General features: G+C 36.9%; 3 protein-coding genes across 4 annotated transcripts; 1 reads left to right on the top strand and 2 right to left on the bottom strand.

Moving 5' to 3' along the window:
- Nucleotides 1-1,809: 1,809 nt before the first annotated feature.
- LOC118278067 (kinesin-like protein Klp61F) lies at nucleotides 1,810-18,570 on the bottom strand. Its single transcript, XM_035597130.2, has 20 exons — nucleotides 18,393-18,570; nucleotides 17,467-17,614; nucleotides 17,066-17,215; nucleotides 16,519-16,737; nucleotides 16,258-16,346; nucleotides 15,113-15,361; nucleotides 14,512-14,765; nucleotides 13,951-14,180; nucleotides 13,526-13,689; nucleotides 12,844-12,983; nucleotides 12,137-12,228; nucleotides 11,719-11,922; nucleotides 6,478-6,645; nucleotides 5,811-6,192; nucleotides 5,154-5,269; nucleotides 4,650-4,781; nucleotides 4,105-4,327; nucleotides 3,642-3,754; nucleotides 3,012-3,215; nucleotides 1,810-2,727 (listed from the first exon to the last, which is right to left on the bottom strand). The coding sequence occupies exons 1-20, from the start codon at nucleotides 18,452-18,454 to the stop codon at nucleotides 2,614-2,616; spliced, it is 3,453 nt and encodes a 1,150-aa protein (XP_035453023.2). The 5' UTR covers nucleotides 18,455-18,570; the 3' UTR covers nucleotides 1,810-2,613.
- Nucleotides 7,769-9,404, top strand: LOC118278069 (putative nuclease HARBI1). Of its 2 annotated transcripts, none has more exons than XM_035597131.2 (3): nucleotides 7,769-8,131; nucleotides 8,423-8,559; nucleotides 8,662-9,404. In XM_035597131.2, exons 1-3 carry the CDS (start codon nucleotides 7,853-7,855, stop codon nucleotides 9,287-9,289), a joined length of 1,044 nt encoding a protein of 347 aa, XP_035453024.2. In that variant the 5' UTR covers nucleotides 7,769-7,852; the 3' UTR covers nucleotides 9,290-9,404. The 2 variants fall into 2 exon arrangements, with proteins under 2 accessions (XP_035453024.2, XP_050556106.1); XM_050700149.1 differs by having other exon boundaries at nucleotides 7,771-8,131; nucleotides 8,423-8,563.
- On the bottom strand, nucleotides 9,587-10,643 carry LOC118278070 (myb/SANT-like DNA-binding domain-containing protein 3). Its single transcript, XM_035597132.2, has 2 exons — nucleotides 10,484-10,643; nucleotides 9,587-10,391 (listed from the first exon to the last, which is right to left on the bottom strand). Exons 1-2 carry the CDS (start codon nucleotides 10,484-10,486, stop codon nucleotides 9,609-9,611), a joined length of 786 nt encoding a protein of 261 aa, XP_035453025.2. The 5' UTR covers nucleotides 10,487-10,643; the 3' UTR covers nucleotides 9,587-9,608.
- Nucleotides 18,571-26,952: the final 8,382 nt, after the last annotated feature.

The following is a 26,952-nucleotide window of genomic DNA, read 5'->3' as shown; positions in this document are numbered from 1 at the left end:
CCTACGAGATCGGTACGAGCGTCGTAACTGATGCCGCCTCAAATCATTATTGAACCTCCCTGATAACCACAGTTTCCAATATCGTACACGAGGCAAACTCTCATTTAGTCATCTGTACACTCGCTGACGCCCATCTGGACCTCATAGGGCTATTCAGCTTTCGTCTGAAAACAGAACGTCATTCCATTGGTCTGTGGACCAGTTTGCGTATTCTGGCGCAAATTGAATTCGCGCTCTACGGTGCTGTGTGAGCAATTCTGGGGCACGTGCTGGACGAAACGCAGTTAGGTTCCTCTCTGGCAACCTTCTTCTCGCTATTCGTTCACTTACACTGAGATTTCTCACTTCAAATAGGCGAGTTCTAACCTCGGGAGCTGTGGTAAAGCGATTTCTCAATACATTGTTCACAATGAAACGATCGTCCCGAGCCGATGTGCATCAATGACGGTCTTGTCCCGGTCTCCGCGTATAGGAACCCGTCTCCCAAAAGCGTGTGGTAGCATCCCGCACAGTGATTCGAGGTACACCAAGCATCCGAGCATTGTGACGTTGGCTGTACCCAGCATTGGCAAAAGCTACGGCTCTTGCAGCTCCAGTTGCATCCAGTGGCACTTTTATTCGATTACAATAATCAAAGGGGTGTAGTAAGTTAAGCAAAATGTAATCACACCAAAAAGAACAGGATAACCAGGTTAAAACTCACACTAACCCGATCGCTGAGAATGTAAAATTTCGACTAAGTTACAAAAATGCATCTGAATGCAAGAACTTCTAAAAAAAACAAGGGTCAGAGTGTTTAATTTATTGCCAAAGAAGCCACTTGAAACATAACAGCCATCGGGATAAACATTCCTTATCGCAAACTAACGCGGTGACGTATTTCTAAGGTGGGCGGTTAAATGTGCCTGTGAGTGTATTATTGAGTTGTTTTTCAGACTGATTTGACGTTGCACGACTATTATATTAATGAATTTAGCTTTTTGCGTAATTAACTATCGTGCAACAGTTGGCCGCGCGACGTCTGAACAAGAGTCCCGTTCTGACTTGAAAGTAGTAGAGCTTTTATTGGTTACTTCATGTGACCTTTATTTTCAATTATATTAGGGTTTTTTTAGATTAGCCACGTCTATTGTAGAGATACAAAGCGATGACTTGAATGCTTTAGTCATGGACTTGTAATTACTGTTGAAATTAATTGTTTTAATCATCGACCGACCGATTTCACAAAATACTTTAAACTTTTAATATAAAAATGTAAAGTTTTGTATAATCTAGTTAATTCTAAATTCTTCAATGTATTAATGATCGTGAAACACAAATCAGTCCGATTTAACTGCTCAAAGTACTTGTAAATGTAAGTACTCTATATACTTAATAAATACAACAAAATTATATTGCGTTTTATTTCCCTTTTTCTTTTTAAATCATTATTATTCTTTAGTAAAAGTCGCTTTCTTTTATTCTTTAGTTAACAGACCACCACCACTGCTGAACATGTCCTCCGCTAAAGACTTCGACTCCAAAAGAGCTGCTGAAGGTTGGTCTAAAAGCCATTGGAGGAGCCCTCTGTCCATATTTTTATCAAAAATTAGCTTCTCCCAGCAGCGACATCACCTGCTATCCCGTGGGATAAAAAATATCTTATATGTTATTCCAGACCATAATTTACCCTTGTTCGTTATTTTATCCCAATCCCTTCAGCTATTTTGACGTGACTCAGTAACAAACATACATATAAACACACAAACATTCCCATTTATAAAATAAGTAGGAATTTCTAAAAGTTTGTTTAAATAAAACGACAACAAGTCCCATAATTTAAATTTTATTGCTAATTACATTGTTGCACACAACACTCATATACGAAGTATGTGAACAAGCTAAATAAACTATCTAAACAATTATATAGTACGAACGATATATAATCTTAACACGATACATATAAAAACTATAATTCTATAAAATACCAAAATTAATTTAAAGATATATGTAAGTTAAATTCTAATTGAAATCTTGGATATGAATGTAAAATTAGGGAAATGCCTAAAGCCCTTTATAGCTACTATAGCAGCTTAGGGTAAGTATAGTAAGAATACCGAATAATTATTTATTATGAATATATTTTAAATATCTAAATTGACAGCTGACATGGCCAAATGATATGGATAATCACTTTGTAGGGTGTTTTTATTCTTTTAAAACCGCATAATGTTATACATTCGTCAATAATTACAGTTCGCCAACTGTCATAATACCAATAAATCAATTATTCAATGAAATATGTCGACAAACAAAAGCATAGCACACTGAATACAAACTTACTCCTTATAAAATTAATATTATATTAATCAAAATTCGTATTAAAATGCCAAATCGGTGAGATTTTACGCTACGAGACACATATACGCCAGAAACTTTAGAAAAACACTGGTTTTAAGATTTATAAAACCTGATAAAAACTATAACTATAGTTGTAAAGGTTTTATTTCGGGGGCCAAGCGTAACTAGCGCCTCTAGCGGTTACATTTTGCAACATAGAACTTTTATATTGAACACAATACATCTTCATACCGTATTAAATCAAGGTACTGGGCAGTATAGTGGGTAGATGTGTCAGTTTGCGTTTCGTTCCGTTAAAGGTTTCTTGTGCGATGAGGGCGCTGGTAGCTTGGATGGCTTTTTGCCTGAAACTGAGCGTTCTGCGTTCTCTTTGGCGTTTTCTTGTTGCTGTGGAAGAAAAAATATATGTGAGTAATTTGAATAATTGTGTACTAGAAAGTCATCAGGGAAGTAGTTGAATAAGTCTTAGTAAAAAAATAAGCTTGGTAAAAACTTTGTCTGCGATAAAAATAATATTTAAGGCAGTCCCTCATCTATTCTAAAGCATTTTAGTCCATCAGTTGACTGCCACGGGCTGTTTACGTTAATGACGTATCCAATTTTTATTAATCTCGCAAAAGAACGCCTTTTTAAAAAAAAAAAGTTACTACATAGGTATTACGTTTCCTTACCTTCCTAATAGTGTAGAGTATGTCAGTCTCGGATGTGCTCTTGACGAGTTTGTCCCTAATGTTCCTAGGTTCCCGTGCGTCCCTAGTGTCCCGTGGTTCGGGCGGCGACGGCGCGAGGAAGTGCGCTGAGTCCTCGGAGGAACACTCGGAGTCACTGACCTGTCGGGTCGACGTTTCTGTGTCGGATTCTACTACCACACAGTCCTGCAAACAAAAAAATAATATCCTATTATCCTGTTTTCATCTATTTCTTATAAATAGCGCGTAACATCTTCAGTCATTTGTATTTAACCACTGTCAGGCAGCAAATGTTTGATGTTGTTTTTGATATCATGAAAATCCCCAAAAGAAAAGCGTATCTTTTAGGGTTAGGGTTAGAGTAATAAAGGCTTTTTATTCAAATGTTCCAAGACACCTGGAGCCTACTTGCAAGAGATCTACCAAACTAAACCTTAAAGCGTAAATTTAATCGTAAAGTTAGAATACTAGTTCAGTGATCCTGTAAATTCAATTACAAATTTTTTCTTTAACAGGTTTTCGTCTTGATTACAAAGCAATAAAGATGAGGCTGTTGAGTTGTAGTGTTTATTTACTGTAACAACAGTACATGTATCAATACCAAGTACTTACATCGTCTGTAGAATTCTGCCGCATAGCTCGGAACCTGGCGAGCAGTCTGTCGTGCGGGGAGGTGGCGGCCAGGACCCGCGGGTAGCGGTACTCCACGCGGGACGGGGTCTTGCCTGCAATACCACATACATTGTTTTACATAGCCCTATTTTATATCACCTGAGAAAAGCTACCCAAACATGATAAACATCAATAATAATTTGGTCATAAAAGATAGAAATTCTATAAGAATGTTGTACAAAACGTGTCTTATTCTTTATTTAATTAGGCTAAATGTACACACAGTGCATTGGCGGGCTTAATGCCACATGTGCATTATCTTTAATACAATCTACAGTAGTTACATCTGCCAACAGATGGGAAATTGAGAATGGCCTAAGAACATAAGACTATATTAAAAATATATAGTTATTTAGTTATGTAGTCTCCTCTCTGTGCCAAATAAACGTATCTTTTTTCTTACCAGTAGGAGAGTACAGCTTGTACTCATTGCTGAGGTATCTGTTCTCGAGTTGTTGGTGCCGGGCGATGGCCTGGTACAGCTGTTCCTGCAGCGTGGCGACTTGTTCCCGCGCCTGGGTACACGACGCGGAGTGGGTACTGTGTAGGGAGTGGGTCGTAGACACCAGTTGGCGAGTGGAGTCACACACGTCGCGCAGGAGTTGCAGGGCTGTGCCTGTGTTGCTCTGGGGGAGAACATTATTTTTGTGATATAATCTCGTGAGAGATACTCAATTAATTAAAGATATGGATTACTTATTTATTATATTCCAAACAAGCTTTACTAGTTCAATTCAATCTTACTCAGTCGGCTGGGTGAAGATGCCGTGCTACGATCGCTGTTCATGAATATGAGCTCGAGTGTCACTTGAAACTATGTAGTAAGGCTCTTCATGTTTAATTTGGAGAATAACACAAATTGCATATGCACTGTTACTTCCTAATATAATAAAACTGAAAATAATTTAACTAAGACAATATATACAGTATCAGTAGTAAGGTGTTTACCGCAATCTTGTTGACAAGTTGTTCAGTGATGTGCTTGGTGGTATCCAACAGGTTCTGCACGGTGACGTCGGCAGACTGCGTCAGCTGCAGGCATGTCGCCTCGTCCGCTGATACTACCTTCGATACTTCTCCCTGTCATTGCAAAAAATAACATTATTTTTATTTGATTACCAAATTCGAATTTGCTAAAATATAGATGTAGTAGAAGTATATTTTTTTATGGTTATAAGTCGGTAAACGAGCAGGCGGATCACTTGATGGTAAGCAATCAATTTTGGGGGATAGGAATTTAAGGATTGTTGGGGAATCGGGAATTGGGAAGTGCTGTAATTGAGCCTCCGGTAACCCCACTCACACAACGAAACACAATGCAAGCGTTGTTTCACGTCGGTTTTCTGTGAGGCCGTGGTATCACTCCAGTCGAGCAGCATATTCGGCGAGCCGAGACCAACAAATGTAATAAATACAAGTAATTATACAATATGTAAGGATTGCGATACAAACCTCGACCTGCACCCTGGTCTGGTCGAGCGCCCGGAGCATCTCATTGTTGATGTGTTCCACCACCTCCACCACGTTCTTGCTGAATATCTCCATGTCCACGCTGATCGCGTTCGTACCTGTGATAGTGGGTAATGTTGTAAATATTTACTTAGAAGTTTGAGTTCAAGAACTTTACATAATTATACTTTAACCAGCTATGGTCCTAGCCATATATGATTTACTAGCTACTTCCGCGCGGTTTCACCCGCTCTGCTCAGTTCCTATTGATCGTAGCGTGATGATTTATAGCCTATAACCTTCCTCGATAAATGCGCTATCCAACACAAAAAGAATTATTCAAATCGGACCAGTAGTTCCTGAGATTAGCGCGTTCAAACAAACAAACTCTTCAGCTTTATAATATTAGTATAGATGTCAACATCCATGATTTATTTCCATCTGGATCTTTGTTTCAGTGAAAACACGAAATGGTTGTCATTTCCAAAACAATTTTGTGAAAACTATAGATTAAGTTAGTTCTTAAAAACATGGGGAGCAAAAAATGACCGGCGCTAGCAGAGGATTTGCCTTCAACAGATTTTTGTTGGCAGTCAAAGTATTAAACACTTAGATAAAACAGGTATTTTGCATTTATTTAGCTAAAAATAAAACACATACCTTCTTCAAACTCCTTGCTATACTTCTTGATATCCTTAACACAGTCCTCTCTGCCTTTATCATTCTCTTCCAATTCTCTCTCTGCCATCTCCATCTCTTCTCTGTCCGCCTCCATTTGTATCTGTTCCCACTCTTTGTAGCGCTCCATCCTCTCTTGAAGCATTTTCTTCTGTAACTCTATTTCTGTGACCTTCTTAGCCAGTCTGTCTTCTAAAGCTTGTTTCTCTGAAGCTACGTGTCTCGCTAGTTCTTCCTCTAACAATCTTCTCTTTTCTTCCATCCATTCTTGTAGTCTGTGCTCAGTTTGTGCTCGTTCTGTCTCAATGTCTGATAGTTGCTGTGTCAGTAGTTTTTCAAGACGGACTGATTCTTCTTGCATTTCCTGTAATTTTATTTTGTTGAAGAATAGTTTTTAACTCTGGGTACTTTAGAAAAGAAGTTTGGCAAGTGGAGGGGCTTATTATGAAATTTAACATACATTTTCATTACTATTGGGGAGTAGAGCTACAAAAAAAAAAAAAGAAAAATCTCAATAGCAATATCGAGTGTCAGGAGTCGAAGTAAACAGGAAATAGAGTGCATTACAATATAAAAGTAACTCAACTGACACAACAGAATTTAGATTCAATACTTTTGAATAGACTAAAATCTTAAAGAGTATACTTACAGCAAGACAGGCCTGTGTCTTATTAGCCCTCCGTAGCTTGTGCGCCCGCCATTGGTCCCTGGCACTTCGCTCGGCCTGCGCCCGCGTCGCCACGCATGTCTCCGCGCGGGAACTGAACCCACTGTGCACACGCTGTAAAGACGATACTCGGTCCGCTGCGCCTGTGTACTGTGGTAAACGACATTTATGTTAATTATTATATTTATAAGTTTTCTTTTTTTTTAAACGTAGGCGCTAGGATTTTCCCATGCGCGGTGACACCCAGACCCAAAACAACAACTTGTGTACCACACGAAAAGTTGTTCCGTGCAGGAATAGAAGCCGCTACACGTTTCGCGGCAGCCAGTCGCCTAGCCACCGCGCCAAAGCGTGCAGCCAATTGTATTACCTACTATATTTTTTTATTATGACAAAGACCTGAGTTTGTTTTGGAGTTTTTTCCTAAAGTCGTTGCCACACTCAAAGTCAGTTAATGGTTACTTAAGTCGTTCATTAGTAAAACTTTAACCTTTTGAACGCCACGGACGTTTATAGACGTCTAACGAAATCGTGCCAAACACGCCACCGACGTCTATAGAAAACGACATTTTTTAGTTAAATACAAAATAAATATACTAAATTAAGTTTTCTGTGTTTCTTTTTCCTATTATTTCAAACTACTTTAGTGAAATATTGTAAATTGACACAAAGATATATTCATTATTTGAATTCACAAGAAAAAACAATCGTCAAATATTGCTAATCGAAATCCGTAAAATTGTGTATTTCCCCACGCCACAGACGTCAAGACACGTCAGCTAGTGATGGGTAGGTAAGGTAACTTATATTCCAAATTTATGAAATATTTTATTGAAAGTAGCTTACTATTACTTTGACAATTACTTTTTACTGACAAATATTCGTATCTGAATATTAGGTTGCTTAGAACTTAGTAACTGCTGTTTAATGATAGTATGATACCAAATAGGGTCAAGTTAAATAAAAGACCAATGCAACGAATAATATTTATTTAAAAAATATAGAACGAAAAGCACGGATTCATTGGTTATCGATAACTTTTCGTTAAGATGTTGGAATCACTATTTTTTTTGTATTTAAGGATTTTTTTAAACGTAGCCCTACAGGTTTTTGTACTGAATTTGTGGCTTGGCGTAGAAGGGGCGCCGATGTGTTTACGCTCTGGCGTTCAAAAGGTTAAAAAAGTTAATTCTCAGAAACTTTACTGGTCCATTATCGTATTTTAATGACAATTAAAGTTAAGTACATACAGCAAAACCATTACTTAAATATTTAACGACCGATTTTGACGTTTGCTGTCAATGTTTGAGGTTATGTTTTTATTTACAATTACAATTTCACTGCATCAATAGCAAAGATGTTTGATTTCGCAGACTTTATAGATTTTGTGGAATTTGCCAAAAGGCACAGAGAAGTGGGACCGAGGCGGTATTTACGCGATTATTCTGATCCTTTTCGAAAATATTCCACTCGAGAATTCCAAGAGCGGTATAGATTCACACCGGAATCTGTAAAAAGTGTTATATTGCCCTTGCTGGCGCCGGATCTAAGGAAACCAACGAAAAGGGGACTACCATTTGCCCCTGAAATAATGGTACTGCTATCGTTACGGTACTACGCTACAGGCAGTTTACAGGTTAGTGCCTACTTATTTTATTGAATTATACTGAACTAGCGACCCGCCCCAGCTTTGCATGAGGCAATGGTGCTATATTATGCACGTATTATACATATAAACCATCCTCTTGAATTGCTCTATCTATTAAAAAAACCGCATCAAAATCCGTTACGTAGTTTTAAAGATTTAAGCATACAAAGGAAAATAGGGACAAAGAAAGCGACTTTGTTTTATACTATGTAGTAATTAGATATTTGTATTAAATAATTTAATTATACACAATAATAAAATGTTGTTCTTTATTTCCAGAAATTGGACTTTGATGTGATGAATATCTGCCAGCAATCAGTGTCACGAATTATAGCACAAGTGTCTTTGTTGATAGCAAGCAAAATGAAAGATTTTGTTAAATTACCGTCTACTGAGAATGAAATAAATGCAGTAAAGCAAGTATATCTTTTTAAATATGAATTTAGTTAGTTAATTATGTAATAAGTCCATCTTAAATGGGCATGAATATACTAAATGTTGTTTTCTTTTTGTTCCAGGCAAAAATTTTATGAAGTAGCTCATTTTCCTGAAGTAATAGGGTGTATTGGTTGCACCCATATTAAAATAAGAAGCCCATCTTCAGAAGAATACAGAAATAGTAAAGGCTACTTTTCTATCAATGTGCAAGCAGTCACAGGACCGAACTTGGAATTTTATGATCTAGTGGCCCGTTGGCCTGGCAGTACAGATGACAGTTTTATTTATGAGAACAGTGGTATTAAACAAAGATTAAATTCTGGTAAATTAAAAGGGGTCATTTTAGGGGACAGCGGGTATGAAGTAAGTAGTGTTCTACTTACACCATTTTTATCACCCAATTCAATAGCACAAGAAAATTATAACAGAAGCCTCATTGAAACACGAAATACTGTGGAAAAGTGTTTCGGTGTTTGGAAAAAAAGATTTCCTTGTCTTCAAGTGGGAATGGGCATGAAGGTGGAAACGGTTGTGGCTGTTATATGTGCATGTGCAACACTGCACAATATTGCATTATCAGTGGATGATATAATGCCAATGTACTGTGAAGACATTAATGTTCAGAATGATGCTGTTGCAACTGGAGAAAACACAAACAGCAATGGTTGTGTTGTGCGACAATCTTTGGTTGATAGATTTTTCTGTTAATAAGGTACAATCGTCAAACATGGCCCAGTTATTAAGAAAGACATTGTGTTAAATTGACAATAACTATTACTTTTTTTTAATATCTCGATTTTTAAATAAATATTATATTACAACATCCAATTTGTTTTTCTTAACTTGATTTATCTGGAAGATTTTATGAGGCTTTGAAAGGTCCTTAACTTTCAAAGCCTCATAAAATCTTCCTTATGGTAAGGTGGGCCTTATTAGTAACATGCAAATAATAAAGATCCTGTGCCTGTACTTTAATAATTAAAGAATAAACGAAAATCCATATAGTAATCAGTTAATAACTTTTATTTTAATAATAGTTCTTATTACATTTCTTCATTTCCTCTAATTCTAATTTAGCTTTTTCTAAACTATATTTATTTCTCTCTTCCTCTAACAACGCTGCTCTCTTTTTAATTTGTTCAATTTCCAGCTGTGTTTCTAATATCTGCATTTCAACTTTTTTCTTATTTTCTAAATGTCTGATGCGTAAGATAGCCTCCCGACGGATATAGTCGGTAGGTCTATGCACACGATCATCTCTTTTGATCGATTGTTTTGCATTATTCTTAGCACGGTAATTGTTACAAGGTTCTTCATCGTCAAGCTGGTTAGCTCCTGGGGAATTTATCTTATAGTCAATGTCTAAAGGATCTGGGTTATCCATTGATTCTTGACTATCCATAGAATTTGAAATGGTATCCCTGTCAAATGAATGTTTTGTTTCAGTATTCAATGTAGGTGCCGCTTCAACCACGGTTATTATGGGTTCATATTGTGGTGATAAGGGCGGCGCGGGCGGGCCAGCTCCATTCGTACTTGAATCCCTTCTTTCTGCACGAGCTTTTCGTGTGACAGCTTTCATATTGTCCCACGCCCTTTTCAAAGTTATAGTTTCGCGCTTGTGAACATTGACACTAGAATTAAATTCCTGTGTAATTAGCTGCCATGCCACTTGTTTTTTGGCGACCGACTTGCCATCTGTTACTTTTGATAGCACAATTGGTCTCCTTTTAATTAGCTGTGCCAGTAAATGTTTTTCGTGTGCTGTGAAATTTGCCACTCTTTTGCGTCGATTTGCTTGTTGAGACTCCTAAAATTAAACAAGAAAACGCATGAACGAAAGTTTATTGCTGTCATTAAATCAGATTAAGTAACAGAATATAGGCACTGAATGAAACTTACCATGTTGCATATTATTATAACGTTGTAATTAAAAAATACAGCACGAAAGTTTATTTTTATCGGTTTACACGTTAGAACTAACGAAAATAATTATTATTGAAACGACGCTACCAACCGCCATAATCATAATATTTATAAAACATAACAGACATTGACACTGACAAACGCCAAAGACAATCCAGTTACCAGTAAAAAAAGAAGCGACCGCTTGCTTTATTTTCTTTGAATGAAAATAACCGTTTTCTTTTGTATTATTTTAAAAACAATCAATGAACAAACAAAATTTAATTTATAACATGCATATAATGCATATAAAATATTTATTTTTTATTAGCATGTAACTTTTTCAACGGACAAAACCAGAGAGTGTTATAACTATTATAGAACGGACCAGAACGAACAGTGCTGTCACCACAGATTAAATATTTTGAAGTAAAACGTCAAACACAATGCGCGGGTTATTTAAAATTCAATTCAAGTACGAAAGAGGTCATTCCATTTTACATGCATTCAATGTGTTTAAATAAACGTTTTTATTACTTGTTATTTTTTCATGTATACATTTTCATGGCTACACCAAACGTTTATTGATATGCAATATTTTTATGGAATAAGCCGGTAAACTAGTAGACGGATCACCTGATGGTAAGCAATCGCCGCCGCGCATGGACACTTGAAACACCAAAGGCACTACAAGTGCGTTGGCTTTTGCGGGTTAGGAAGTTTAAGGCTTGTTGGGGAATCAGGGATTGGGCCTCTGGTAACGTCACTCAACGAAACACAATGTAAGCGCTATATCACATCGATCTTTTGCGAGGTCGTGGTATCACTCCAGTAGAGCGGGCCCATTCATGGTTCTTCCACACTTAAGCTTATTCTACGAATATGTATGTCATTAACTAATGAACCCTAAAATAATGTCTCTGAGATAAATCGTTTTTTTATCGGATTTCATTATAATTAAGTATTCAGTAGGACTAATTTAATAAGCAACTCTGAGTGTGGATCCATGTCACATATAAAAAGTAAAGTAAAATACTTTTTTATATATTTTTTTAAACTCATCAGAACCCTTAGTATGTGTTTGCTTAGTGTTGAACGAAACCGAAAAGAGAGCGCGTTCGACGTTCGCTTCGTTAAGCGTAGAGCAAACTCGTACTTAAGTCCCAAATAAAGTACTCTCGAACTATAGACATAAATATATTCAAACATTAACAAATTCGTAATTGACTTACCCACTGCTGCACGAAGTTGGCGACATTTCCTTTGACGTCGACATTGTGTGCCTGTTGCAGCGAAGTAGCAAAGTGTTGTAGGAACCCGGCCAGGGACTGGCGCAGAGTCCCGCGGTGCTCCGCCACGGAGCCCTGCAGCGCCGACAGGTGCCCCGAACTCGACTCTGCCAGGGCCGACTGACTCTCCGATGTTGCTGTTTTTACCTGAACATTTAAAGATTGCATAAAATTTAAAGATATACATATAAGAATGTAGCTCCCACATAATGTTTGACATACAAAAGTTTAAATTTGGGAGGCCCAATTACCTCCCTTTCCAAACTAGTATCTAAAGTTGTTCCATCTGTACAAACTTTCATACGCAATTATGACATTAGTAGGAGTGAATATAATAAAACTTCAAACACAAATACAGTACCTCATTGACAGTCTCCATGAACATCTGCACCAAGTTCTCCAGCTGCTGTTTGTTTTGTTCCTGTGTCTGGGTGCTGGATGTCGTGTAGGAGTCTAAAACAAAATATTAACTTTTTATAACTTGTTTAAAAACAAAGCATAACACCCACAGTTGTTCAAGGAAACAGTATTTTTTTTTGCATCATCTAACGTGGCTCTACACCACCAACCTAAAAATCGACATGAGTATCTCATAAACGGGCGACACAATGACCTCATCTAGTTATTTTAGAGATTGAAGTGTAAAAATGTTATCTTATTACAAAATTGATTGTAACTTTCGTGGGACATTTGATCAATTGATTCCGTTGGTTAAATGTATAAATACACTGTATTAGGATACAATGAGACTGACATACGCTGTGCATTATAAAAGTCCCTAAAAATTCATAAGAATGAAAAAAACTTCCGTGGGACATACTAAATTAATCATTATATTATGGCGATTGACGCGCTGCTACTCAGTAGCAGTAGCAGCGCGACAGTCGCCACATCGTGTGTCGCGGAATGCTGCTCATGAATATGAGCCTCTAGCATGGCTTGAAACTAGTCGAGTTTCTTGTCAAAACATTACGTGAGTAAGCCGATAACATAATAATTAATTTGTTACTAATTTGCAAAAATAAATATCTTTTTTTGGTGGTCAGGTATTATTGTATGATAACTCACCCATAGCCTCCTGCAGGTTGCTGAATGCAGAGTGTACAGTGTCAGCGAAGTGTTTGACTCCAGTGCTGATGGTGCCGCGTTGTTGCTCCGACTCCTCGCGGTACGTGCGCGTTATCTCCAAGTTTGTGGACTCTACATTCCTGGTAATGGGTAATAAACATGGTTAATATCATATTTTTGCTAAGAAATCATCGTATTAACCACCAGACCTCTACTGTTGAACATTGACCTCTGTTAACCTTTTGACCACCAGAGCATAAACGCTTCGCTGTGCCCTCCACGCCAAGCCACAAATTCAACGAAATAACCCTGAAAATATTAGGGATTCCAAAATGTTATCGAATGTGTTTATTTTGTTTTTCTCTGTGATCTGTTTCTTGGCATCTATAGATGTCGGTGGCGCACAGGGCACGCTTGCGCATGACATCTATTCATGCCATTGGCGTTCAAAAGGTTAATAAGTAGGAGCTTGTTATCTAAGCCAAGCTTTCTATTGAGAGTGTTATTCATTCATGGGTGAAGTGTGTGATGTATTTGAGAAAACAATTCTTTGATCTAAACTTTTCAACAAAACTTTTATACATTTACTCATTTTACTAAAACTTCTAGTATTTTAGATGAATTTAGCTATGATATAAGGGAATTTCAATGGAAAATAATGTATTTAGTAGAAGAGACTGACTTCCGTTTATCGACAGCGTCGTGTAGACAGGCGACGTGCGTGGTGGCGACGTCGGCGGTGGCCAGCAGTTCCCGCGCCTGTGACCCTAGAGCTACCTCCGTGCTGCAGTGCGCCGACACCAGCACCTGTTGCTCCTCGCATGCCTGCCGACTGCGGGTCAACTCCTGGGGATTGGAATAAGTTAATAACTAATGAACAACCACTCTATAAGGTTAGCTAAAAAGATAATTCCTGCTATGCCAAACTGCAGATATAATTGCCTCATGAAGTAGCAGTTGAATCTTAAACAATACAACAACACTCACAAATCAAATGAAAACACCAACAATTGCACCACCAGGTGAATTGGTAGCGAAACACCATCCATCATACATCATATTAAATGTAAATAAACCAATGTCATGGCATTAAAGACGTAAACTCACTTTGCTAGTAGTAGCTAACTCCTTTTTAGTGTTATCAAGCTGTGACACAGTAGTGGCCAGTTCATTGTTCTTGGTTTCCAATGTCTCATTCAGCTCCTGGAACACAGCTTCCATTTTCTCTTTCTCTTCTTCCATGGCTCTCTTCTTGAGGAGAAGTTCCTGAATCTCCTTTCGTTGTTCTTCTTCTTTGAGAGTCATTTCCGCGAATGTATCGCTCGCTAGATACACGCCTGGGAGAGAAATAAAGATGTTAGTAAGTTTGATTATTGAGACAAAACTAGAAGAGGATTTAACATAACATTATTTTAATTCTTGAATATAAGAACTTAGAAAACTCATGTAAAAGCAAGCTATTTCCATGCACTGACCACAAACCCAAACTACTATATAATGAAGAATTTCGAAACTCAGAAACTTATTGTAAAGTTTTCTAACACAAAGGGCCTTTGTGTTCATCTGAAAATCTTATGTGTGACCATTGTATGGCAGTTGCGTTTAGGACACGGACAGGCAATCCTCAATAAGTAAAATATCTACCAAACACACAAAGTCCAGTCTTACCATTCTTATCCCTAGTAGCCTGCAAGTCTCTCTTGAGTCTATCAATCTCCTCAGCATACTCCTTCAAAATAGCCTTCTTGGTCATCTTCTGGTTAACTTCTGGCTTGTTCTGGATATTCTTGGCGCGATGGGCATACTCCAGGGTGCTCATGGTCTCCTCCAAGTCCTTGTGGCCAGGGGAGATGGTCGCGATGATGGATGTCTTTGTGCGACCGCCCAAGGACTCTTGGAGAATACGAGTCAGTTTGGACTCCCTGTAATATAAAGATATTGCCTTGGTTAAAGCTTTTGTTTTGTTTGCTAAGGTAATGGAGACTCTTCTGGAATTGTAATCGTAAATATCGTATAGGTATTGACATTTGTTTTTGCCAGGCAACGAGGCAGCTGACTAGATTTTAAGTCATTTTGTTTGAATCTTGAGGTTCATAAGATGTAAATAAAAATATGAACTTACTTAAACATACCTAAGTAATTTCTTTACATTATTCGACCACATGCCACCCGCCTTAATACGAACATACGGCACTTTTTCAATGGCAGTTAATGTCGGAAACATTACAACTAAAAGTTAGGTTTAAAATTATCTTCAGTATAATCTTACCTGTAAGGTATATGCGGATGTCTCTCCACCAGTGCAGTGATGACTCTGCCGAGGGTCAGCAAAGACTGGTTGATGTTCACACACTCCCTAGCTCTCTCCTTCTTGGCGGGGTTGTCAGAACCAGCCTTGCTGATATTCTCCGAGCCAGCCAAGTCCACCAGGTTGAGTTTCCCTATCTTCATCAGCTCCTCACCTTCAGGGCTGTTCTCTTTCATGTGGACTACGATTGTGAAGACCGTGTGGGAGCGACTGTGGAGACAAAAATGGTTTAGATGTTACTGATGGATGAGGATATTCATGTATTGACACTACTAAAAATACTACTTGAAAGGTTTATTTCCAATAATAGGTATGCAGATACAGGTTAAGGTCTCTTTACAATAGTAAATGGTAGGGATGTGTAAGAGAAGATCGAAATCACAAGCATACATTAGGTCCTACATTACATTACAAGACTAGATGTTCTCAGTTTTAACTAACACTCAGTTTTAACCAGTGCCGGCGTGAGGACCACTGATACCCCGGACGAAAATATTGTGGCGCCCACTTGAGGGAAGCAATATCAAGTGTTAGTAGCAGGTTTTAACTTTTTTGGGCACCCCAAAATTTGTCGCCCTGCCCCCCCCCTCCCCTAACGCCGGCACTGGTTTTAACTATTACAGTAATCAATGAAACTACATTATGTATATGCATTGAATTGTAGTTTTTAAGTTACAAATATAGCTATTAGGCTATATAGTACATCTATACAATCTAAACACAACACATTTGATCATGCTTCCTCAGCACAGATTGCAGAAACCGACCCAATGTACAAAACAGAAACATGAGCAAACAATTTCAATTACAAAAATAAAAAAATATGAAGAAGCATAAACAAAAGATGGTACTTTTATTTTGAGAGAACTTACAACACATTAGGTTTGCCATTGGGAAGGCTGCTGCAATATAAACACAACCAAATTTTCAAAATATCCAATGTTTTGTATTAAATTATAAGAAAATAACTAAACTTTAATGTTTATTAGAGAATTAAGAGAAGAAGAACCACTTAGAGAAGAATTTATAGAAATTCAACTATGTAGCTGTAGCTTTAAGATGTTAGTAAGTACAGATTCATAAAATATTATGTAACATCAGCTTACCTTGATTGTGCATTCATAAGAGTAGAGGCTACCCTCTTCCTCTCCTGCCCCTGTGCCATAATCTTGTACACTTCATTCTTGTTGAATACCTGCACAAATATAACTTTTTAGTACCTAATTCAGTTTTAAAATTTGTAGCAGTGTGAATAGAACAATTTATTTGTATTTTGATATGTAAATCAGCATAGTATAATTATGTGTTTCTGTAGTAAGTCATATACAAGCTTAGGTACAATAATTTGTATCCAACTGTACACTTACTGTAACTTCCTCCAATCCGTTAACAATATTGGAACCCTTCCTCGTCACATCCTCATAGATCCTGAGCTTGGAATTGTCTTCCGAAGTGGAGAGCAGGTCAAACAATTCCTCATTGTACAGCTCCAAGTAAGACACCCGCACTGTGTACTCCGTGTTGGTCAGACGAAGCTCGTCAAATAATTGGGAGAGGGCGCGTGGAATTATACCGGCCAGAGGATCCTGAAGAACGGAAGACAATGTTACTATTAATATATGTCTTAGTGTTTTCTAATTTATTGAAACTAATGGGTTTGGAAGTCAAGTTTCACTGACGACATTGATTAATGTAGCAGGTGACTAAATAAAATACAAAAGGCCATGCCAATTAATTACTTTTATGCTGTCATTTTACCATGAGATATGTATTTTTCCTAATAATATCTATGACAAAAATACATAGCCTTCAAATTGTTGGCTAAATATGAAATGTTTTTTCTAGTCTCTTGCTCCTTACACATGAATCAATAGGTTCTCAAATAGCACAACTTGAATGATAGGTAATACTCACATTCTGCCAGTGTGTATCAGAACCGGTATGCTCTCCAACCATGGTGTGTGTCTTGCCGGTGCCTGTCTGCCCGTACGCGAACACTGTACAGTTGTACCCATTGAGGACTTCCTCTATCAGAGGACTCACTACCTCTTGGTATACTTGAAGCTGGAAGTTAAAAGTATTGGCTGAATTTTTTTTTATGACATCATTTTAGGAATTTACTTAAAAGTGAGAATTTTAATACCAATTTCTTTAAACGAAACTAAATGAGGATGTGGTTTAAAAGATCATGTCCAATGGTATTTAACTGGATAGGATAGTAATCAGTAGGAATAAACAGATACAAGTTTAAGATGAATTAAAAGGTTGTTAAATTCAATCAAAAAAACATAAATAAATACATTTTAACTACATACCTGACTAGCATTTGGTGCAAATGCCCGGTCAAATGTGAACTTCTTGGTGTGATTAGTCTGTTGTGACTGGCGGACCACCACTTCCCGGTTGTTCACCACTTCTATCACACCCAGAGACTTTATATCCCGCTCACGCTGGTTCAAGGGTCTGTAAGATCACACATTTACTATTGAGTGCTGTTCATTGTAGATTCGTAATTCGTCTGTTGCTATGGTCAATGTATGGTGTAATAATTGGCAATATGAATAATTGGTAACTATATAGAAAAATTCAACTTGCTAATTATTTTAAATAATTTTAGGTGTAATCATAAAACATGACATAAGAGTTATTTTTAAGTTTTATTGCAGCTACATTATTGTTGACCTACTTAGTGATACTTCATAAAATTATTTCAGATACTAAAGTCCACAAAACAACTATTGCTGTATAATTTGCATTAAACAAAATTATTAATGTCTATTTTTTGTAAACTATACCTAAAGTTATTAAATCATACCTAAAGTTAAGTTACTATATATGAAAATGAATAAGTTAAATTATTAGTTATTTTGTTTTTTGTTTCCAATTAAATGTTTATGTTTTCTTGTGTCAGTTTATCAAAATTAATATGCAGACTAAAGATAAAACATGTAATGTTGCTTGACTGAGTATCGTTGTAAGAAATGCGAGGTAAGATAGGAATAATCTAGGTTTTAATGCCCGAATTCTACGTGGGGAGTTCCCATTAAATGTGGTTTGTTTGGTAACTCCAGTGGCCGCAAATAGAATTATAACACATGTAGGCAAGACAGCTTGTTACCTCCTCAAGTAAATTTATAAAATACATAGCCTTTTAATTATCAAATAGCACAAAATAAACCAGTGAGTCATGGCGTTTAACGAAATCTTCGTTGAGCAGTTACAAATCACAAGAAATAAATACCTTAATCGAATAAACACTTGAATGTTTTGATTCTTGTCCTTCCGAATCTTGTCGGTCGTCATCTTGATACAATACACATAAAATTATTTGCAAAAACTGTTATTTATTTCAATTAAATCACACAAAACGCGTCAATGATTTGAATTTGTCAAAAATTCCGTTGAACGGAAAGCTTCAAACAAAAATTCAAATATTCCATAGACTACGTTTGACAGCAACGTAGTGGCCTTGATTTTAATACTTGAACACTTGGCTTTTAGCAAGTGCTCTATTGACATTTTAAACAGAAATGGAAAAGAAAAATAATTTTGTTTTATAATAGCATTTATTAATTACAAAGTGGAATTGAATAAAATAAAAAAGTACAAAATAAAATATTTCTGTAACATTGTAATTATCTTTATATACAATGTGATAGGGGCGAGACTTCTAACCCGTTAAGGCTGAATACTACATCTAATTTTAACGACAAAAGTCCTGGGTCGAAGGGGTCGAATCCCCTCCCCTAAAAATTATGGCCATTTTAATATTTTTTTTACTTTTTTTGATATCAAAGGTTGTATGCGTCGTAGAAACAAAAAAAAGACGACAAACGGTAGCTAATAACCTTGGCTAACTAATTCATTACTTTTTTCATATGTTTGATAATGTTTTGGTGAGAAAAAAATAATTTGTGAATTATTCTTACCGAAAAAATCACTATTTTCCTATATTTTCAATTAGGGGTTCAACCCCCCATATTATTTTTTTTGTCGATAAAATTAGATGTAGTACTCAGCCTTAACGGGTTAGAAGTCCCACGCCTATCACATTGTATATAATTCTTCTGTACGTGTGTATGTCACTGAACTCCTCTTAAACGACTAGACCGATTTTGATGAAACTGTTTGTGTGTATTCAAGAGGATCTGAGAATGGTTTAGATTCACAATTTTGTCCGCTGGACAAAGTTTTTTTGTTAATTTTTAATTTATTAGTAGTTGTTGATTTTGGAATGTTTTACATTGGATCCGACAGACGGCGCTACCATCGCAGTGTCAAATATTAATGACGTTAGATATTGTCATAACATTTGAATAATTATTTTCACCAAAAAGGTCCAGAATGTTTCAGCTTATTAAAATCTAATTAAAGACGTGTAGACAGGACAACGTCTGTCGGGTCCGCTAGTATATTATAAAAAGTGAAAAACAAAATTGATTAATAGAATAGAGATAATGCTAATGAGTATACTTATTCGCTTTAAATATTTATGGGTTTAGGAACATAACTTATACGTATTTATGTATTAGTTAGTATAGTAATTATTGGAATAAGAAAAAACCTTGATTTTATAAATATGGTCGAAAACCTCGTTATAATAATGATATGAATCGGATATCACGAAGCAATATTATATTATTTTGTAATAAACAAATTTTTTTGAACTTTTTCGAATATTTATACCACTGAGGATTTTAATCCCAGCAGTGGGACGACCATTACTAAAAATAAATAAATAAATATGGCTATTTTAATAGCACTCACAGCCTTGTTGTTACTTTATGCTAACACATTTACATCAGGCACCTTCACTGAGTAAGTTAGTCGAGTATTAAATTCAATTATACTTACATCAGAATATTGTCATCGTGTAAAAATAAACTAAAACTGCAAAATTAAGATTAGTTTGAGAACTGAAACAATACATTTTGTTTTGTGCGTATCGGATTAGTAATTTAATTAAATTAAAGTGAAGTTTTACATTATTTTCTTCTTACTTTAGTTAAGAAGGTGATGTTTGATGCTACAATGCGTATTCCATTTGTATTTTTACATTTATGCATTGTATTTTTTTACAGTAATGTTGTATAAGTACGGACATAGATGGCGTTACTTGTCCTAAAATATGTGCTTTAGTAATAGTGTGCTGTAAGTAGGTGCTTTGACTACACGGTTGGTGCGGTGGCTGGGCAACTGGCTGCCGCGCAACGGGTAGCGGGTTCGATTCCCGCACGGAGCAACTAATTGTGTGATCCACAAATTGTTGTTTCGGGTCTGGGTGTCATGTGCATGTGAACTTGTATGTTTGTAAACGCACCCACGACACAGGAGAAAATCCTAATGTGGGGCAACGTTTTTATATAAAAAAAAGGTGTATTTTAAAAAACAGCAGGCACTATGTTCACCGAAACTGTGTTACTAGGCATGAGGCTTATAAACTAACGATTTATTAAACATATACATTCGTGATAAACCCTTGTATTTCAAAAATACGTAGGTTCTTTAAGAAAAAACTTGCGTCGATTTCAATAATCGACGTGCCTAGTAAAAATAGGCAGATGTGCAGCATAGGTAATGTGGCTGCTCTCAACTGCAATATTATTATGTAAATAGTTTGTCAATAAAAAGGTTTGACTTTTTGACCATAGTGTAAATTATGCTGCCTACGTGTATGTCGTAAGATATATGGATAAAAATATAACCTTGAAAAAACATCCTGACTACCTGAGATACTCACCGGTTACCTATTATATTATTATATAACTTATAAGAAAGGAGTTATAAATAGGGAGGGATAAGTCTAAATATCAACTAATTACTTTAATTCTACAAGACTTACGTAAGGTATTTTGTGCTTTCACCGTTTTTTAAGAAATATATTTTTTACTAATGCTAGTTTGAGTAAATTCAAATATTAATTGTATTTAATAATTATGGTAAATTCTTAGCCATGGAAAATATATCATACTGAGGTTTCTAAACCACGCAATATGTAAAATTGTGTTTTACTGCAACAAGCATAGCATACGGCCACCACAACTGATTGCCTGCACACAATCTGCTCCCATTACAAATGGACAACCATTATACGCTACCGTTTCTTATTAGAGCTAGCATTCCTCAATCGTGTCTAATAGGAATGAGGCTTTTAAAACATTCCTATAAGTACTTTTTACATATGAACCGACAAGAACAGAAAAATAAACTGGATAAATGAGGTACGTCATTATACAGATAGTTTTTGCGTCTGGCAACACTCATTACCTACACCATTTCCTCCCGCGCTTTCTTGAAGAAAATTAAAGAGTCGCCGCATTAATTCTATCCGTATGTCGCAACGTTTTTGCGTCGGTTAGCAGCGTTATGGCGGCCCTCGTTTGCTTTTTGCCCGCGACGAGAGTTGCCGCCGAGCGCTTCCCAGACTCCGCAACGCGCAAAAAGTCGCCTCGTCGCCACCACTGGAATCTACACAAAAACATTAACCCCGCTCAATAACTGGCGACGTCGATGAAATACTATGAGTTCCTTTCAGTTTTTACCGCTCGCGAGCTTTTTCCGCGCACAATTTGCATCGGACGCACGCCGTCGGCCATTTTATAGTTTTTCCCGCGCAAACGATTCGAAATGATGGTCGCGTTCCGAAAATTGCGGTCTGATAAAAAGTTACCGATGAAATTCTTGTTTGGAGAATGGGCGTTTATGTATAATGATATTTTTTATAGCTGCTTTAACCCTAATATTATAAATATTTCATTTCGTATTTAATTTTAACGAGGTGTGTAAAAAGTGTAAAGAGTCGAGTTAATACGAGTTGTCGGCTGCTAAAGTTTTATTAATGTTTTTACGAGCAACGTTCTTACGATTGGGTGGATCGAATTCCAATCTCAGACCAATAAGGTATACTTGTGCCTACCCACAACTACCTAGGTACTATTGCACACTGCTTGATTGATTTCTGGTGTTGCTATCAGAAACAGATGATATTGTCGTTAATTACAATCATTTTTATTTTTTCTGTGCAAAGGTATACTTACTAAACAATGAAGCCGTTTTATCATTCTTATTAGCTTAAAAATAATAAACATTTTTTTTTATAACATATTATCTTTTCTTATAAAACAATCTATTCAACAACATTTCCCACTAACTATTTGTATGCCCATCACAAATTAACAAGTATACTCAAATTAGGAAAGTGACTGGACGTCAATGCGGTTTAGAACCTGGCAGAGATTTCCTCGCATTTTCGACCTCCCACGGTGGTCAGAAGATGACAAGTCAAGACCAGTATCTCGCCATCTCGCGTAGAAAGCACGAGTAGGTCCACGAATCTTTGCCTAATGTATGAAAATGTTCAGCGAGCAATGTGTGGAATTAGCGGCTAGTATGTAGAGAGGCGAGAGGCCGGTCAGCGTGAGAAAATACTCATTCGAGAGTGTCTTTACTGTACTGGGGGCTATGGAAACAGCGGGGTTATTGGCGGAGCGGGCGGCGGATACGGTGGTGAATTAACTAAGTCTTCAATATCAACGCTTTCGTCCCATGGTAATAAATAGACCGGCGCTTATTACACCCCATCCTTATTTAATACGCTTCTTTAGTGTCTGAAAACGTAAAAATATTTTAAACTTTGAAACCAAAAGAAAATATAAATGGCTCACGATACTGAATATTTGCCAACCCGCATTAAGCAAGTTTAGTGTGGTTAATAATGCTCAAACCTTCGCCGTGTGACAAGAGACCTTTGATCAGCAGTGGCCAGTTATAGGCTGATGATGTGTGATGTGATGATAATTTGGAAATGTATTAAACTTCAAAGAGCCTACAATTTGAAAATATAAAAACAATTTGATGTCCATTTCAGAAGTCGTTCGCTGATTTCATGACCTCACTTTTTCTGTAAATAATATCCGACCGACTCTTAAGGCAGTGTAGGTTTTTCCTTGAGCCGGTGAAAGGTTGTCGCAACACTAGATAGCTAGAAATATGTCGATATGATGATAAACTAACGGCAGCTCTGTGGGAAAACTATGGTGCCACCTTTTTGCAGGCTCAATGTGAAAAAGGCTGAATACACGACTTCCTAGAGCAATCAGACAACTTGATTTAGAAAAGAAAATATGACTTTTTGTCTTTGGTCTTATTTTGTTTAGTAAGGAGTTCGATACTTATTTCAAAAATAACCATAAATAGATTGAGGTGTATCTTTTCATGTACCGTACCGGCTATTATTACAAAATAATAAATAGGTAATTGCAGCGTGTTTGTTTGATCGCTCTGAACACAAGATACGATGTAATGAGATGCTCTCCGAAATACAAAAAAGCGACGAGCCTCGAACAAAATTATACACACAGCCCATAAGTCCATAAGAAAATTATATTAACCCATATACCAAAGGCCTGTTAACCCGAAATATAGGATTTTTTGCAACATCATCCGTATACCGTTGTTGGGTCGGCAGTTTTATGTATTTTTTACAGTTTCCAAGAATGGCCCGCTTTCGTATCTCAACCGAATTAAGCTTTTGCAAGCTGATTATCATTTTTAATTTGATACCGACACGAAACATTCGGTGTTGTTTTTTCTAGCGAGAAGTTTACTGAATTGTTTAGCCTTTATCTACCTGGACGATTTTTGGGGTCGATAGGCAGGCTTTTTGTTGAACTTAGGTAATATATCAAGGTATAGGTAGTAGGTAAGGTAGCTATATACAAAGGGTATAGTAATAATAGAGAGTTTTTTAGGAAGGGTCGTCTTTCTTTCTGCGTCCGATAGTCTACTAACTTAACTGAAGACTTTCTTTAACCTTACCCTACGAGTTACTTATTTACAAATTGGGGCAGAGCAGTGGTCTATGGTCACAAGTGTGTTTGATACTTTGGACATTGATCAACAGAGTCGCATTTTCATTTTCGTGTCTCTAAAAATGATGGTAGAAATAAATCGGTTGACCATTCTAACCACTTATAATATCGACGATGACGGGGTATAAAAATTAAAAATAGTCCGTCTGTTTGGTAATGAAAAATTATTTGATATGTTTTGTTTTTATTTTGTCATATAAGATAACAATACTTACTTAGATAAAATGGATCAAAGCTTAGGAGTGGGGAGCAAATACGTAGGTAGTTCTACGTATAAAACGTGTCTAGAAGTGAAGTTAATTTCAAATCAATATATATCTTCGAAAGTATTTGTTTCCGTAAGAAAATAAAAACACTTTTCTAATGTTTTAATTAAATAATCTACAGATATTAAAAAAAAAACATCTATTCTATTATGCTACCTATAAATTATTATATAAGTTCAGTGTGCTTCTAACTACGGCATATTATGCCCTTTCACGATTTCTACGTAGGTAGGGAGCATCTTTGGTTTTACTGAAAGTTCATCAAAAAAGTTTTCATAATTATATATTATAACCTCCACTCTTTTTAAGACTCAATATCGATTGTCTCTGCCGAGTGTTGCCAGCCCTAAGCCCTTCGCTTTCCCTTCCTTTTACTATTATTATCACGTTGGCTCCACGTATTTGCATATTGTGAGTTCTATTGTCTAATGATGTGTCCCCCTTGCTATGTATTATTATTTAGCTTTAAAGTATTTACAATGACTTGAAATTCTTGTAGCTAAGTTTATTTTTATTTCTTATTCGTTTGTTGCAAGTTGCAATTCACGAAATTATTTACATACGATTTACCTACTACATACATCGTGATAACTGATGTCTTGAATTGAATTGAAGAATGTATTTTGGACGCTCATCTACTAAAGCTAGCTGCTTGATTCTAAGTGTAGACTTTAACTATAGGACCCATACTTACCTTTCAACCTATCTTTTGGATCTGTTTCAGGTATGGTTAATTTGTTTTTCTAATAGAGTAAATGACAACTTTTAATTTTTATGTCCGTATTGTAGATTATTTTGAAATAATAGACACGTATTTTCTTATGAAAACAAATACTTTTGAAGAAGAAGTGACGTCTCTTCTAGGTACGTTTTTCGTTTACGTAGAAATTACGTACCTATTTGCTTCCACTTCTAAACTTTGATTCGTTTTATCTAAGTATTGTTTTTTTATATGACAAAATAAAATAAAAATACGTGTCAAATATTTTTTCATTACGTAATTGACGGACTAATAGATATTTAATTCTCATACCCCGTCATCATTCCTGTTACACATTAGTGTACTTATGTAATGTAGGTACAGGCAGGCAGATGATTCTTAAATCACAAAACATAATTCTCAGTCCGGTATGTAATCTTCAAAAATTCTTGCTCTCAATTATGTACGGACAAACGTTAATGAGCACAGTTTTTCTGTATTTAACTCAAAAGCCAGTAGTTTGCGAGTAAAGCCGTCGTATTATGTCGAAACTGAGAATTTTATAAATAACTTGCTTCCGTCCGTCCGTCCGTCCGTCCGTTGATTTACACAGCTTGCGTAGGGAAGTGCCCTCAGAATGTTATGTGCCAGGTTTTTTATGGGTTTTATATAACCGTTCGTGGGTTAGACCCTAACTCTTTTGACAACTGCGGGTGGTTGCCTGAGGGCATTATGTTTGGGCAAAATTTTAGAAATCAAACTTTGTACGAGTAATAAGTTCCTTAGTTAAGCACTGTCTACAGTTTGATGTGTTCTTGAGGATATAGACACATACAAAACAGTCTATTTCATAACGTTATCTAAAGTTATATCTGGTATGTTTTCGAGTAAGTATGCCCAACCCGATTACGCATTTGGCAATCTCACTTGTGACTTGGACTCTTACTTTTAGTCTAGGATAGTCTTTTGAAATCTTTAAAAAATAAATATTGTGCGATGTTCGTTAGGAAATACTGAGTGGATCTGCCACAATGACAACATCACCGGCACACCTCACATCTTCGCCTCTCACAAAATCCTTTACATTCCGCGCGAGCCGCAGCTTTCCAAGCAAGGCAACAACTTATACGGGTGTGCCGTAGGCACATAACTATCTATTGTATTAGTCTATGCGAATGTATCGATTCTTAACTATCGCATCTATAATGTATCTACTCATTGTCTCTAACGCCATATAATAAATAGTGTTAATCGTACCAATTAAGCCAGTGTGTATCAGTACTTCATAATAAATGGTTGACATATCGGAGTTTCCTTAATTATACAACCCTGACGGAACAAGTGGTGACCCCGACGTGATCCTGAAGTACAATGGCCACTCAACCAAAGCCGCAACCTGAGGTCGTGGAACTAGCTACTGTGACTGTATCATCCAGAATCCCTGAATTTTGGAGCGACCAGCCTCGCCTCTGGTTTGTGCAGTGTGAGGCAGTCCTAGGCCCACAGAAACTTAGCGACGAAGCACGTTTCAACCTCGTTGTTACAAAACTCGGGAAGGAAGTAGTGCAACACGGGTGACTAATCAAACTAATTGACATCTAATTTGTAGCCAACTAATCTTCCTTGTTTTCTTCGCCAGGTATGGCCAGCTACTGGCTTTAATCACACTACACTCGCCATGACCTAAAATTCAAACTTAGCGCGATCGATAAGAACAAGACTGATTTAAAAAAACACAATAATGATCACCCGTCGACCCTCGAGCCGTACCCTTTCGGCCCCTTCCCCGCACACTACTACACTACGAACTTAACGCACACACTTACACAATTTGAGGCCTTTATGTTTTTTTACATAAGCCGAGGGCAAGGAAAGCGTGGGGCCACGTGGAGGGGTCGCGTGGGGTGCTGGGCGGGGCGATGCAGCTGCACCAGGGCTCCGCCGCGGCCGCCAGTCGAGGCGCGC

The sequence above is a fragment of the Spodoptera frugiperda genome, chromosome 18 (genome assembly GCF_023101765.2).
Source record: "Spodoptera frugiperda isolate SF20-4 chromosome 18, AGI-APGP_CSIRO_Sfru_2.0, whole genome shotgun sequence".
In the NCBI taxonomy this organism is placed as follows: Eukaryota; Metazoa; Arthropoda; class Insecta; order Lepidoptera; family Noctuidae; genus Spodoptera; species Spodoptera frugiperda.
Note: the sequence above shows the minus strand (reverse complement) of the source record. Positions and strands in the feature narration are given on the sequence as shown.

What these genes read in the sequence shown, in the direction of transcription:
- LOC118278067 (XM_035597130.2), bottom strand. Translation starts at nt 18,454, where the DNA reads ATGACGACCGACAAGATTCGGAAGGACAAGAATCAAAACATTCAAGTG. An exon ending in CAAGTGTTTATTCGATTAAG is followed by an intron (nt 17,615 to 18,392) that starts GTATTTATTTCT and finishes GTGATCTTACAG; the next exon opens with ACCCTTGAACCAGCGTGAGC. An exon ending in AGACACAGGCCTGTCTTGCT is followed by an intron (nt 6,193 to 6,477) that starts GTAAGTATACTC and finishes ATAAAATTACAG; the next exon opens with GAAATGCAAGAAGAATCAGT.
- LOC118278069 (XM_035597131.2), top strand. Translation starts at nt 7,853, where the DNA reads ATGTTTGATTTCGCAGACTTTATAGATTTTGTGGAATTTGCCAAAAGG. An exon ending in ACGCTACAGGCAGTTTACAG is followed by an intron (nt 8,132 to 8,422) that starts GTTAGTGCCTAC and finishes CTTTATTTCCAG; the next exon opens with AAATTGGACTTTGATGTGAT. An exon ending in AATGAAATAAATGCAGTAAA is followed by an intron (nt 8,560 to 8,661) that starts GCAAGTATATCT and finishes TTTTTGTTCCAG; the next exon opens with GCAAAAATTTTATGAAGTAG.